Source organism: Pseudonaja textilis, chromosome 9 (assembly GCF_049901715.1).
Source record: "Pseudonaja textilis isolate UNSWEBS1 chromosome 9, rPseTex1.2, whole genome shotgun sequence".
In the NCBI taxonomy this organism is placed as follows: Eukaryota; Metazoa; Chordata; class Lepidosauria; order Squamata; family Elapidae; genus Pseudonaja; species Pseudonaja textilis.
Window position 1 is genome coordinate 14,318,373 of NC_141998.1, and position 13,548 is coordinate 14,331,920.

Consider the following 13,548-nt stretch of genomic DNA (forward strand, 5'->3'; position numbering starts at 1 on the left):
ACAAATTGTTTCATTTGAAAGCCTTTGGATCCTGAGTGGCTGCAAAACTCCCTTATTCAAGCACCAAATGGAGTGGCTGCAAAACTCCCTTATTCAAGCACCAAATGGAGATTCCAAGTGAAAACAAGATCTTGGAAGTTACTTGGAAGTAAAAAATAGAAATGCCATTTTCTTGATTCTCCAAAAATATTTTAGTCCACCTACTGCAACTTCAAAAAATCCTGGGGGGAAAAGAGCCCATGAACTTGTTTATGAGTAGTTTGGGACCTCCAAGTTCGTTGTTTTTAGAAAATGCAGACTTTTAGACTCAGTCACCCAAATATTTAGACCTTCACAGAAGTGGGTCTGAAAGGACTATAGGCTATTTTCTTTGTTGTTCCATCAAGGTTTTATACAGCTGCACCTAGCAGCAGCTGCCATGGAAATGGAAAAGAAGTTTCTTTTTCCCTTTGGAGTTTTGAGTTACAAGGTTGCAGTGTCTGCTGCAGGTTCTCTTTGCCCTGAGCTGCCTTTCTCTGGGCTCAAAAGCTGGGAGTCCCTGACACTGATGTATATTTACTAAGGATGGATGACAGTTTGGCATGTTTGCAGCAGGAGGGAGACTCTGGCACAGCTGAATTGAAACTCCCACAAGTGGTGCTAAAGCTTAGAGAATGCTACCCTTTCAAAGAGGAAGTAGGCATGACCTCCAGGGCCACATGTAAAAATTGGCCTTAGTCTGAAGATGAAAGCAAAGGCAACTTTCCTCCTTTCATAAGTGACCAGAAATATCCTCAGGAAGCAACACTGCACGGATTAAGGTTGAACACTGGCATATACTGAACATGGCTGAATGTGAATTCATTCATCAGTTGATGTGCATTTAAAAGCTTTTAATCTGGGTGGCTTAAGGGCAAAGTGCTCTCATTTCTCTCAGAATGTGTTGGCTTAGAATAAATCCTGTTTGTGTAGAGCTTACTTCCAGATACATGAGCATAGGATTTCAATCTGTAACTTCAGTGCTCTCTCTGTCTCTCTGTCTCTGTCTCTCTCTCTGTCTCTGTCTCTCTCTCTCACACACACACACACACACACACACATACACAATGATTAATGAACAATCTGATTGTTTCTTTGTGCAAAATGGGACAGACCAGGAATGAATATTCACTTAATGAAAAAAAGAAAACATTGATAAAGTTCCTTGAGTAAGCCAACTGTAAAAAGAAACCCTGGAAATTTTCTAAAGTAAACAGATGTGTGAAAAGAGAAACATTTGTCCTTCGTTTAGCAGCAGCCTGAGTAGAAATAGTTACACAGATGACTGTGGACTAATCTCTCATATCATTTAGCATTGAGCAATATTTGAGGACAGTTCTTTGCAGAATGGGATTTACTGTTCCATGAAGCTAACCATGGCTCAGATAAGGGCAAGGAAAAGGGTCACTGTTTTCCCCTTACCATTTTTATTCATTTAATTTATCCCAGGAGTCATTCATATGTGATAACTTGTAAGACAAAATTTATCAGTTCTCAGTTTTACTGGAATCATCTGAATCGTATTTTAGTCCTGCTGATATATCAGAAATCAGTCCACATTTGTTCAAGAAAGAATTATTTGGGGGTAATTTCGTGTCTTCTAAGTGAGTTTTCCTGCAATATACAATTTGTTCTCTTAGCCTTGCATTCTTCTTAACAGCAAGAGTGCACACCTGAGAAAAATTGAATATTTAAAACTTAAGAGCATCCAGAAAATTGGTGGAATCAGCTGATGGTAAAATACAGAGTCAGGTACTAATTTGAAACTGCCTTTCTGTTTTTTTCATTTGCATAGCTGATCTCTTTGCTCATAAGCTTAGTTAATTTGAGAAAGGAAAGTTAGCATCTCCCTACAGAAATGGATGGAGTGGGATCCATTGATTCACTTAACAACCACCATAAACATTGTCATATAATTGGGCCTGATTTGACTTACAACTGTAATATTACAATGGACGTCCCAGTCCCAATTGTGGTCATAAGTCAAGGATTATACCTGTAATAAGTATCACTCAGACCCACAATTGGGTCTCTTATTGGATGAGGTTCAGTAGAAGTTCTTACTTGCAAAACATTCTTTTAGATTACTAAGCCTTTCCTTATGGCTTCTGGCCAAGATACAAGCAGAGTTAAGATACAAGCAGAGTTAAGATCTAGAGAAGAAGGGAATTTATTGTTCAGGTAGGGTGGGTTGCTTGCTAACCAACCTTGGGTTTTCAATCCATGTGAAGACAGAAGTCTCGAAATCGCTTAGGCAAGGAGATAACCTAGGCAAGGCCAGTGACACTATCTCTGCCAATAGAGTATTTCATTATTTATAGCACTTGCTTCAATTGAGTCATTTGAGTGCCTTGTAATTCCTGCATCTCCCTGTGTGTGCTGGCTTCAGAGATATGTGGAGATTCAGTCTACATTGTAAGAGGACAATAGATTTCTCTATGGAAAAAGGAATGCCTTAATCTTTAAGGTAAGGGTGGAATCTTCTAATGTGATAGAGGCTGACGATAGGTTATTATTTCCTGTATGATTGCAGTGAAATCAGTTCTGCTCACTCTGGTCCATAAGGTTAGGATTTACTTCTTTTCTATGGTGGAAAGCTAGTTTAGGATGTATTTATATGGTGAAAATATCTGTGCACCTGGTTTTTGAGGGAGTCTTTGTCTTTTAGATTTATGGTCAGTCTTTTCCACATTCTTTTAAGGTGGCATCCAATTCTGAAGGACTGTATCCATACTACTCCTATTAACCCACCTTTTCTCCAAGAAGCTCATCACATGCTACCTTAGTTTAACTCTTATAAGGATTTTGTGCTGCTGTGCAGTCTCTCAACAATTGGTTCATTGTTTTTTAAAGAGCTTCATGGTCACCCAGAATTTTGAACTGCGTTCTCCCTGTTTAACTCCATCACTATTGTTGGTTAGGATCAGAACTGCAGACAGTCACTAGATGGCAGCAAAGATCTAGTATGTTTTCTTTGTCTTTGTTGCCTTCTAGTGATGGTTCAGATATTTGCAGCCAAGTTAGAGTAACATTGTCTTTAAGATCCTAAAGAATAGTAGGAATAGAGCATGTTAAATCAGTGTTTTTCTGCTTTCTGCTTGACAGGAAGGTTGACATGAAAACTCTTGATCATATTGTTAATTTCTCTATCTTTCTTTTTTCTCTGATTCTTTTTTTTATCTAGCCCGCAAACAGGAAATAATCAAGATAACAGAGCAGCTGATAGAGGCTGTGAACAATGGCGATTTTGAGGCCTATGCGTGAGTAGGCTGAGTGTGAAATCTTCCATGGGTCCTGGTCTCACAACTTACTATTTTATATGTATTGCTTTTTAAAAAATATAAATAGTTTCTTTCATTAATACTGGTAGAATTACATTTGTTGCTGTGCTAATTACCATATCCATAATAGGGCAATATCTTTAATAAGTCAACTCCAGCTACACAATATGCAAACTTTTCATTTCAATAGTGATGCTTTTCTATTTTAAAACAATACTGTGTTTTTATATGCAAGTATCCTATTGTCTGTAACATGTCTCCCTGCTTGACTGGGTGGGATGGGCTGATATAATGGGTAGAGGACCCTTCTGCACGTTACCTGGCTCCATGCCATGGATTGTTTTAAAGTACGCCCACAACACCTTGAATTGGATGGGAAGCAAACCAGCACCCAATGCAGCTTGCACAGCAGTGGTGTGACATGCAGTTTTGGGGGCTGCCCAAAATTGCGCACATAACCACTTTATTTGATGCCTGTTGTAATTGCCTTTATCAGCATGGGACTTCTCTTTGACTTTTATTCTACCTAGAAAGCAAGTAGTTTATGCTTGTAAAAGTTCTCTGTTGATGCTTTATGCACAGGGTTAGATGTGCCAGCTCACTTGCATTTTTCTCTGCCTGGCCTGCTAGTAAATTGGATTTCCTAAATTTGACATTTTGGCTGTGGATCAGATTTAACTGGACTCAAATTGAAAAGTTCAGATTGAAATGTCCCTTCCAGCTTTTCTGTTTTTATAATCCTCTGGTTAATTAATAGCTCGTCTATGGTTCTTTTAGCTGCCCATACATCTGATATAGCTTTGTGATACACATTCATTAGCTAATTTCTCAGTTGAAATTAGCCTTAGCCCATTTGTATATGTTTGGGTAGAAAAGGGGAGCAATACAATGTCCCAAATCCTGTTCCTGTGCATTCAGATGCTGTGCAAGTTTTCTGCAAAGTTAGATGCTAAAAACTTAGAAGCTTAAGGGTTATTTTGCCTTCCAAAAGAGCGAAAAAATGAAAAAAACTTAATCTCAAATTTCACATTCTCTTTTTCCCTAGGAAAATATGTGATCCAGGCCTAACTTCGTTTGAGCCTGAAGCACTGGGCAATCTTGTTGAAGGGATGGACTTCCACAGATTTTACTTTGAAAACTGTGAGTAGAGCATTGCATTATATAAAAGTGAGCAATCCAGTGCCTGTGGCCCCAAAACATCCTTGAAATACACGGGTTTCACATTTTTGCCCCCCTTTTTGTTTTGTTTCTGAACAGATTCTGAAGCAAAACTAGAGCCTTGATGGCTTCTAGAAGAGAAAGATACACACCATCCCATAAAAAACAGTCTCTCCACCCAAATTTGTGTTCAACTTTGAAGAGCAAAAGGGTGCCCCAAATTCCTTGCAAAAAACTACACTGAACTGAACTAAATTAAACAAACTAAAAGAGACAACTGTTACCTGGTCTAGTCCTTCCTTTTATCATTGAGGATTTGTCTTCTTTGGTCTCCTCCTTTAGAGCAGCTGCCCAAATTAGATTTCTGCCTGCTCTAGCAGTTCAGTTTTTTTATCTAGGACAGCCTGGAGCCAGCAAATTTTATAATAAAAAGAAAAAAAAAGAAAAAAAAGGAGGGGGGGTCAAAATTCTTTCCCTTAGGGTGTCCTTTCAAGTCTTAAAATAAAGAAAAAGTTCTCACCAAACCGGCACACTCTCTCTTTCCGTTCTCTTTCGTTTTGGAGCTGTCCCAACCTCAGCAGCTTTAATGGCTGCCTCTTTGCCGCTGGCAAAAAGAGCTTCTCCTGGATCTACCAGGGACTTCGCAATATCCCTGGGATCGACAGGATTCGCTCTTTACATTCACCGTCTCTTCGGGATGGTTTAGATTCACTTGGACCGTCCAGGAGCAAAGATATCGGCTGAGATCTCAGATCTCCAAGATCGCAGGCCGTATCGTCGTGACGCCAGCTCCGCCCTCCGGGGGGGGGGGATCAAAATTGATAAGCACAAATAGCAACTAGATTAGTCCATCTAAAATCTTACTATAGAGCTTCCGCTGAAGCTTTGATGCTACATAACAGGATTTACAATATTATAGGTGATGTAAAATTTTTTATCCACCAGTAAAAAACCAACTACCTTACCTCACTGAGGCAAAAGTTTTCCTGCTTTTCCTTCCTTCACTTCAAGCCAAGTAGAATCCTAATCATGAGTACCTAATTAAGTCAAACATATCCAGTAAATCCACATCAGCCAGCAAAACCTGATTAAATCCCAATCAAAACAGCTATTTTTATTCCATCTTTATTACTTTTTATAAATAACCCAAGACAGCAAACATACCTAACCCCCACTTCTTCTTCCTATTTTTCTCACAACAATAAGGCTGAGAAGTGGGTGAGGCTGAGAAAGAGTCTGGCCAAAAAGTCTCCCAGCCACTTTCATGCCTAAGGCAGGACTGAAACTCACAGTCTCCTGATTTCTAGCCTGATGCCTTAACCACTAGACCAAACAGGCTTGTGGGTTTGTTTTTTTCCTGAAAGAGAAGGGGCTAAAAATAACTTGCATTTCCTTGCTTCTCCTGCTGTACAGTTTCCTAACCAGTGTCCTGTTTGTGCCCTTCTAGTGTTATCTAAGAACAACAAGCCCATTCACACAACCATCCTGAACCCTCATGTGCATGTCATTGGGGAAGATGCTGCCTGCATTGCCTATATCCGCCTGACACAGTACATTGATGGGCAGGGCCGTCCTCGTACTTGCCAGTCTGAAGAGACCCGTGTCTGGCACCGTCGGGATGGCAAATGGCAGAATGTCCACTTCCACTGCTCGGGAGCTCCGGTGGCCCCACTCCAGTGAAGGTACGAAGATAGCAAATGGGTAGCTAAATTCCATTTCTGGGAACAATCAACTGAGGTGTTAGTGTTGGTCGGTATGGAGCACATGCTTGTGTTGGATTTGAGAGAGAATGGATCCATGCAAGATCCAATTGGGAGCCATTTTTCTGGTATGTGAAGCCCTTTTATAGACGGGTATGCAAATAGCAATAGCAATAGCACTTAGACTTATATACCGCTTTGTAGTGCTTTACAGCCCTCTCTAAGCTGTTTACAGAGCTAGCCTATTGCCCCCAACAATTTGGGTCCTCATTTTACCCACCTCGGAACGATGGAAGGCTGAGTCAGCCTTGAGCCTGGTGAGATTTGATCTGCCAAATTGCAGGCAGCTGGCTGCAACAGAAATAGCCTGCAATACTGCACTCTAACCACTGCACCACCGAGGCTCTCTCATGTTAGAATATTCCATTCTAACCTCAAAATTAACTCAGCCACTCCAAAGTATTAGGCTGAATGTGCATGATCCTCTGACTTTGCTTCTGGTAGGCTTGCAGCTTTCCCCTGGTTTTTTTCCAGTTTATTTAATCAACTAAGAGTGGGCGACTCTGGCTTTCAAGAATGTATATGCATGCAATCACTCTGCTTAAATGAAGCTGAAAGAATCATTAAAAAAGGACTATTGTATCATTATTTAGTTTTGAAGCAGAGTTTCAAGCTCTGGCAAACTTCTAGAAAAGAACTAAGTGCTTGAAGAAGGAGAAAAAGGAGTGGCAGTGGTGTTCTTCTAACATAGCCAGTGAGCAGGTGCCTATTGCAAGAGAGATGAAACATGACTTCTAATCAGTTACAACCAGAATTGGGGCCAGAATTTCCATTTATAACAAACTGGTTATCAAGAGAGGCATGCCTGATTTTATGACCATTTTTACCATGGTTGTTATATGATTGGCTGCAGTCGTTAAGGGAATAATGTGGCCTTTAAGCCTAGCTGACTTCCTTGTAGAGTTTGTTTGTTAGAAGCCGGCTGGGAAAATCACAAATTGTGACCTCAGGACACTGGAGCCATCGTAAATACATGCCAGTGGCCAATTTTGATCACATGGTCATGTGGATGCTGAGAAAATTGTGAGGACTGGCCATAAGTCACTTTCTCAGTGCCATTGTAACTTGGAAGAGTTGCTAAATGGATTGCTGTAAGTCAAGGACTTCCTCTATTAAGTGTTAGGTGATCCAACTTTTACAGTAAAAGAGGTTTCTTTTGAATTTGATTTTAATCAGGAAATAGTTAGATGTGTCTACAATTCCACTAATGTCCAGGCTCAGAGCTGAAACTGAGTTATGCATAACAGCCTCAGGATTGTGAAAAACAGGGACCAGATCTCTGCATTGTGTGTGGCTGCCTGCTTTGTGGGCAGAATGGGAAAACTCACTGTGGCCAACTCACTGCGGGACAACTCAACAATTCATTTTAAGTATTTAAAATTGTTTTAAAATTATTTTCATTCACATTTTCTTTTTCATCCTTTATTTAATGATTCTATTCCACCATTTCTTCGATATTAGTGTAAGTCTTGTCCTGCGATGAGTTAATCCCACAGTGATCTGGCTGTGGCAAGCTGTCCCACAGCAAGTTAGCAGGGGAGAGTTGTCCCAGACCCTCTCCTGGGTTCTTAAGCTGTTCCTCACGATGTCTCCGTTTCTGCTTGTCTTTCAGAATTCATGCTGGCTGTTCTGATTTCATCCCAAAGGAGATGGTGATTTCAGCTGAGCCACTAGCCGGGAGCAGCAGTGACAAGCACGCGCCCGCATGCTCGTGTCCCCCCGTTCCCTCTCCTTCCCCTCTTTCATTTCCAGTGCCTGTGTTTGCAAAGAGAGAAAGCGAGAGAGACAGAGAGAGACAGAGAAACACCTAAGAAAAACAAAAATCCAAGTAGACTCAATTGTTTTTAAAAAGAAGAAAAAGAAGAAGCAAACCCAGCCAAATCCATCCAGCTGTCTGACTTGCAGCCCGACTATAATGCACTCACCAATCCCTATCAGTTCCATTTTTCTTTTTTTCCTTTTGGTGTGCAGCTGTTCAGGTGACCAGATGTTGCAGTGAAAAATGTCTCAACTTCAAAAAAACAAAACAAAAAACAAAGATCCCATCTCCTCCCTGTATCCATCCCAGTGTTGAACAGTGTTCGTTTGCTTAGTGAATACACACTTACACACACACACACACACACACACACACACACATTTAATTTACCAGATCTTGGTTCAGCGGGCTTCAGATGCAGTGGACAAAATCTGTCTGTGCACTTTTTTGCATCTGCTCCTTGGCTGTTTTGACACACGTGTAAAATATACATTTGCCATTTTACACATGTATTTAAAAAACATTGCATTTTGCAATTTTTTTAGATGTGGTGGACATCCCTTCCCCCATGAGTTTGTTAAATCCAGGATCTACTGTAAATATATATACATATAATGCGTGTGTGTTTGTGTGCATGTGTGCATGCACAAACACATACACATAGCCAAACACAGAGCCCCCTTTTATAGTATTTGCATTCTCTGCCAAAAGTTCGGGCCTTTTCCTCTGGTTATTGTGTTCGCGCTTGGAAGTTTGTGATCAGTGCTACCATTTTGTTTTGAAGAAGACCCCGCCCCTCCAAGCCCCTTCATTTCCTTTCTTCTCTAGCTGTAGTTGTGCGTTATGATGATGCTAATTATTCAACCTCTTCATTTGTTTGTTTCCTTTGAATAGAGGGAGGGGGATCCTATTGGTGGTGGAGGAGTTTTGCTTTTCGGGCTCCTCCCAGGCTATCACCACTGCCAATGATTTTCTGGTAGGCTCATGACTGCATCCATTCTGATAGGTCTGTAGATGACGCATAGCACCGCCTTGGAGTTACATATAGGCCTCACTGCAGACTTTTGGATACCTGCATTCTCGTAGCACTTAACATTCTACTAGTATCTTGATCCTGATCTCTCAACAAGGGCTACTAACACTGGAGTTGTACTTGTGTCCCTACTGTAGTTTATTATGAAGGTGGGGACTGCCCTTGCTTAGTGGGATTGGTTGGAACGTTGTAATGTTGCTTCAAAGAGCTAGCGAGAAAAGAGTCAATAGTGCTAAATCTCAGCCTTATCTAGTGCTGGGAAGCTAACTATCTGTCCAGCAGAACGAGGAAGAGATGCTTTCTTACACTCTGTAAATGCTCAGCCCCCCCCCTTTTCTCATCCCTCTTTACCCGTGTTGACGTAAAAGGAATAGAAAGTGACTATTTTGGGGTGGGGGTGCTTGAAGTTCTTAACAGCCTAGAAGAAAGAAAGCTGGTCAACATAAAGTTGCATAGGCCATTCATTCACCTCCATTCTCTCTCTCTCTCTCTCTCTCTCTCTCTCTCTCTCTCTCTCTCTCTCCCCTCTCTCTCTTCCCTCTGTGAATTTACCTGCAAAGAGAGCTGGGTAACAGCAAACTTTGAGAAAATTGCTCTTCAGGGAGCTCTAGATTCTGGAACTGACTCAACAGGTGGCCCCAAATAAGCAAAACCAAAGGAGGCAATTCTCCCCATGGACCAAGTTGTAACAGAATGCAATGGAAGGTGGCGTTGTAGGGTCTTTTGTTGGCCGAGGCTGGTGTGAATGATGTCAGATGCTGTGGAGCACTTGCTTCAGCTGCCCCAGGTCCCAGTGGAAGGTGTCAACCGTTGTCTTCTGCTCGCTACATTTTCATGCCAGGAGGCTCATATTGGCCGTAACAGATGTACAGTGTGGCATCTGCCAGAATGTATTGATAAGAAAGCTGTTTTCTTCTAATGGACTTTCCCCTCCCTCCATCTTTAAATATTCACAAAGGAGATACCTTCTTCCTCCCCAGTGGCTTACTCAGCATTCCACAGCTTCAACTGTGGTTCCCCTTGTATTCAGAGGTTAATTAGGTCCTTGTGACTACAGAGGGGGAGGCTGAAGTACTTTGCTACAATGTACAGGGCATAAAGTTCTATTTTGCCAAGTGGAAATTCACATTGTTGATTCCTGCCAGGAAAGATTTCAAGGCAAAGTTTAATGAGGTGGTTGCTTTGAAGAGATTTTTCTAGTAATCTCTCTAGAGATGGAGACACAGAAAAGTGGCATAAGTTGATTTCAGTGAGCTTTGCTTCCAAGATGGTATGTGAAGGTGTATGAGTTGCACCCACGGCATCAGTTTAAATGAGAAATCAAGTAGGTTGATGTCAAGAACTCCAGACTTAGAACTGGGTGATGAATTTGGGTCTTTTGAAATCCTATTTTTCTTACCCATTTAAAGCTTGGAGGTGGTTTGGCCAGTCACATGTACTTCTTGTTAACACTCTTGTTTTGTAGCTTGCTTCCAATCATCCTGTTGTTTATTTAAATGGCAGATTCTAGGTGACTCCAGGGATGATAAGAGGTCATAGGAAGGCAGATCCCATGTTGCAAATTTCTCCTTCAACTTTTGGATAGTTAGATGTATCTGAAATACTTGCCCAAAAAGATGCTGAGAAGAATTCTTCCTATATGCTTTAGAAGCTAATAAAGTCTCTGCTGTGTGTTTCTCTTACCTCACCTGTGCCCTTCTGTGGGCTTTACATTATCTCTGAGTGGTGGATGTTCCCATGTCTGTAATAAAGGTGATTTCCCCGAACTTAGGGGAGTTTAGTTAGTTTTCATATATTCCAACAGTACTCAGAAAATTTGCATGCAGAAAATACAGTTGTTTCTAACTTATTTTTATTCCAGAGATAGAATTTATGGAGAAAGCCAGATCTTCAACTTTTTATAAATTAGAAATTACATAACAAACATTAGTTTACTATATTAAAACAGGACTGGCAAACAAGATCTGTCAGGAATGGAAAGAGTGTTAGCCACTAGACTGCACTGCCTTCCTTCCCTGTTCATATGAAAGCAAAGTAAATGTTCCTAGGTCTCAAGGGTTTTCCTCTCTCTATAATTACAGTTTTTGCCTTCGGAGGAACATCTGTCACCAAAACAAAGGTGTTGATTTCCTAGGACTGTTGATTGCAGAGCAAGATTGTTGAAGGTTGCACAGGAAATCCACTGTAACTGATGTGAGCTAAGAATAAATGGGAAGGCAAGGCCACTTTTGGAATGAAAGGTTGAAGTGTTATTTTGCATAACACAAAAAATTTACAGTTTAGAGGCTAAAAATCCCCAGAGACTTTTTTTAATTAGATAAAAACTATTTTTGCAGTGTCTCAATCAAATGCATCACCGCTTGAATTCCCCAAGTATCCATTACTTTACTATTTAATGCAAATAGAATTAATTTAGCATTTCAGTCTGATGTAAATAATGCAAAATTTCAATCCCAGTATTGTTCTTAGACCTCACCTAGTCTGTCGTGATAGAGAAGAGTGAATGTAACCAATTTCAAATGCATTTCTTTTTTTTTTCTAATCTAAAGTTTGCTATCTCATCTTTCCCCATGTCAGCTCATGATTTTTCCCCTAAAATTTTTGTGCATGGTTTTAAATATATTTTCCTTTAGATACAAATGAGAGGTAAATGATAAGTTAGCTCTTGGACAGTTGATTTAAATTGAAAGCCACTTTATAAACCCTTTATCTAGGCACAAGCCATACAAAGTTTTCTTAGCTAGATTTATTGTAAGGAACAATACAAAGTTACAAGGATTTCAGCAATTAAATATTAAATACAGGAGCCCATTTATCTTCCAAGTCATGCTAGAAAATTTTGATATCTTTTCTTCTAATCCTCTGGTTCTCAGTATTTGTAGCACAACTATAGCCACTCAAATGTTCAACATATTTATGTGCCTTCTCAGTGAATAAGGTATCTCATTGGGATTAAGGTCAGACAAGAATAAACAAGTAATTTTTCACAATTAACATTTAACTTAAATAAAACCACAGAACTATACGTAGGTTGTAAAATAAAATGAATAAAATTATTGAATGTCACTCATATAATCATTTATATAGACATACCAGATGTGGCTATAATGCTACCTAGCATACTAGCAGAGATAACAGAGAGCCGTATTTCTAGGGAAACTGAACTAAATAAATGGCCAAAATCAAGTAATAATTAGCCAGATGATCAATAGTTTTATTTATGCTCTGCAGAAATTAAGAGTTTTGTTCATTTCAGCTGAAACAGAGACAATACTTTGTTTTAATCAAAATGAATTATAAACCCTTTCTATTGTTGACCCACTGATGGATTGCAATGTTTAAATGATTGGTAAAATAACTCTACATTACAAAAAATATTTTGAAAATAGCATTCTGTGATTTATACAACTTTTAAATTAAATAATACAACATTGCTGATGGTTTATAAATCCCATATGCCACCACAAGTAGAAAAGCAATTATGTAAGGTGGGTGCTCAACTACTATGCGTGAGAAGCATTAAAAAAAACCTGGGGGATTACAATAAGATCTGTGAAGTCCTTATCCTTATTGTTGCATTTTAGTGTGCATTTCTTAAACTACAAACTCATGCAAAAATTCAGAAACTTGTCTTGGTCTCACGGAAGCACCCTTGCTTCTAGAACATGTGATCAGAGGGCAGCAAAGTTGTATGAAAACCTTGTGTAATTTTCATCAAAGTCAAATACAACCTTTCTGAATCTTAAAGACATCATATATTACAAATTCCAAATTTCCCAGCAAACACATCCAATAGCCTTCACCTGAGAATGCTATGAGTTGCAGTCTAAGGAAACTGGCAGACAACAGGTAAGGGAAGACTGGCCCTGCTATTCAGAAGGGAGTTCACTTATGTGGGTCACTAATGTATCCTACCAGTTTAAAGAATTGAGCTGTCAACTGTCCCACTGGCACCATGCAGCAAAAGAAACTCCTGGGACATTATTTTACCAAGTGAATAAATTTATTAATAGATCCATATAGACACAGTAGAAAGCAAAACCAGTTTTGACTTTGTGCATGAAAACCTGCCTAGTTAAAATGGTCTTTTCACCCCCTGGGCCACCCATTCTCCCGTGTTGTCCAATTCAGTGCAATCTCTTGGGAAATAGTCTGCTTAGCTCAAAAGGCTCTCATCATTTGACCTTGAGGTGTCAAAATTCCCCCAGGTCATGGACAGTGCACACCTCAATTCCCTCCCAGCCACCCATAGATTCCAATCATTCCTTCTTCCTCCCTAGGTTTATGTTGCATGGCTGCAAGTGAAAGTGCAATTATATGAATTATATGAAAGCAGAATTATATATAATATAATTAGATATATTACAATTTAAGTCTTCACAAAAACAAAAATGTGTCTCATGAGCCAGGTTGTAGTAGTCTCAAAAAAAAAAAAATCAAACCAATTGATTTTTAAAATTGATGCTGATGGAGAACAAAAATTGAATTGATGACTGGACCCAAGTTTTACTATTGGCAATTCCAGTATTTATATTTATA

The 13,548-nt window shown here is 39.8% G+C and overlaps 1 protein-coding gene across 32 annotated transcripts in view; it reads left to right on the forward strand.

Annotated features, from left to right (window-relative positions):
• Positions 1–10,774, forward strand: part of CAMK2B (calcium/calmodulin dependent protein kinase II beta) — a 207,098-nt gene extending 196,324 nt beyond the window's left edge. For 30 of the 32 annotated variants that reach the window (XM_087938962.1, XM_087938942.1, XM_087938945.1 and 27 more), the window contains 4 exons: positions 3,203–3,278; positions 4,345–4,439; positions 5,905–6,139; positions 7,830–10,774. In XM_087938962.1, coding sequence (XP_087795088.1) covers positions 3,203–3,278; positions 4,345–4,439; positions 5,905–6,137 — 404 coding nt within the window. In that variant the 3' untranslated portion in view covers positions 6,138–6,139; positions 7,830–10,774. The remainder of the gene's footprint in view (positions 1–3,202; positions 3,279–4,344; positions 4,440–5,904; positions 6,140–7,829) is intronic. The other 2 variants (XM_087938968.1, XM_087938969.1) reach the window with 1 other exon arrangement.
• The last annotated feature ends 2,774 nt before the right edge of the window (positions 10,775–13,548 follow it).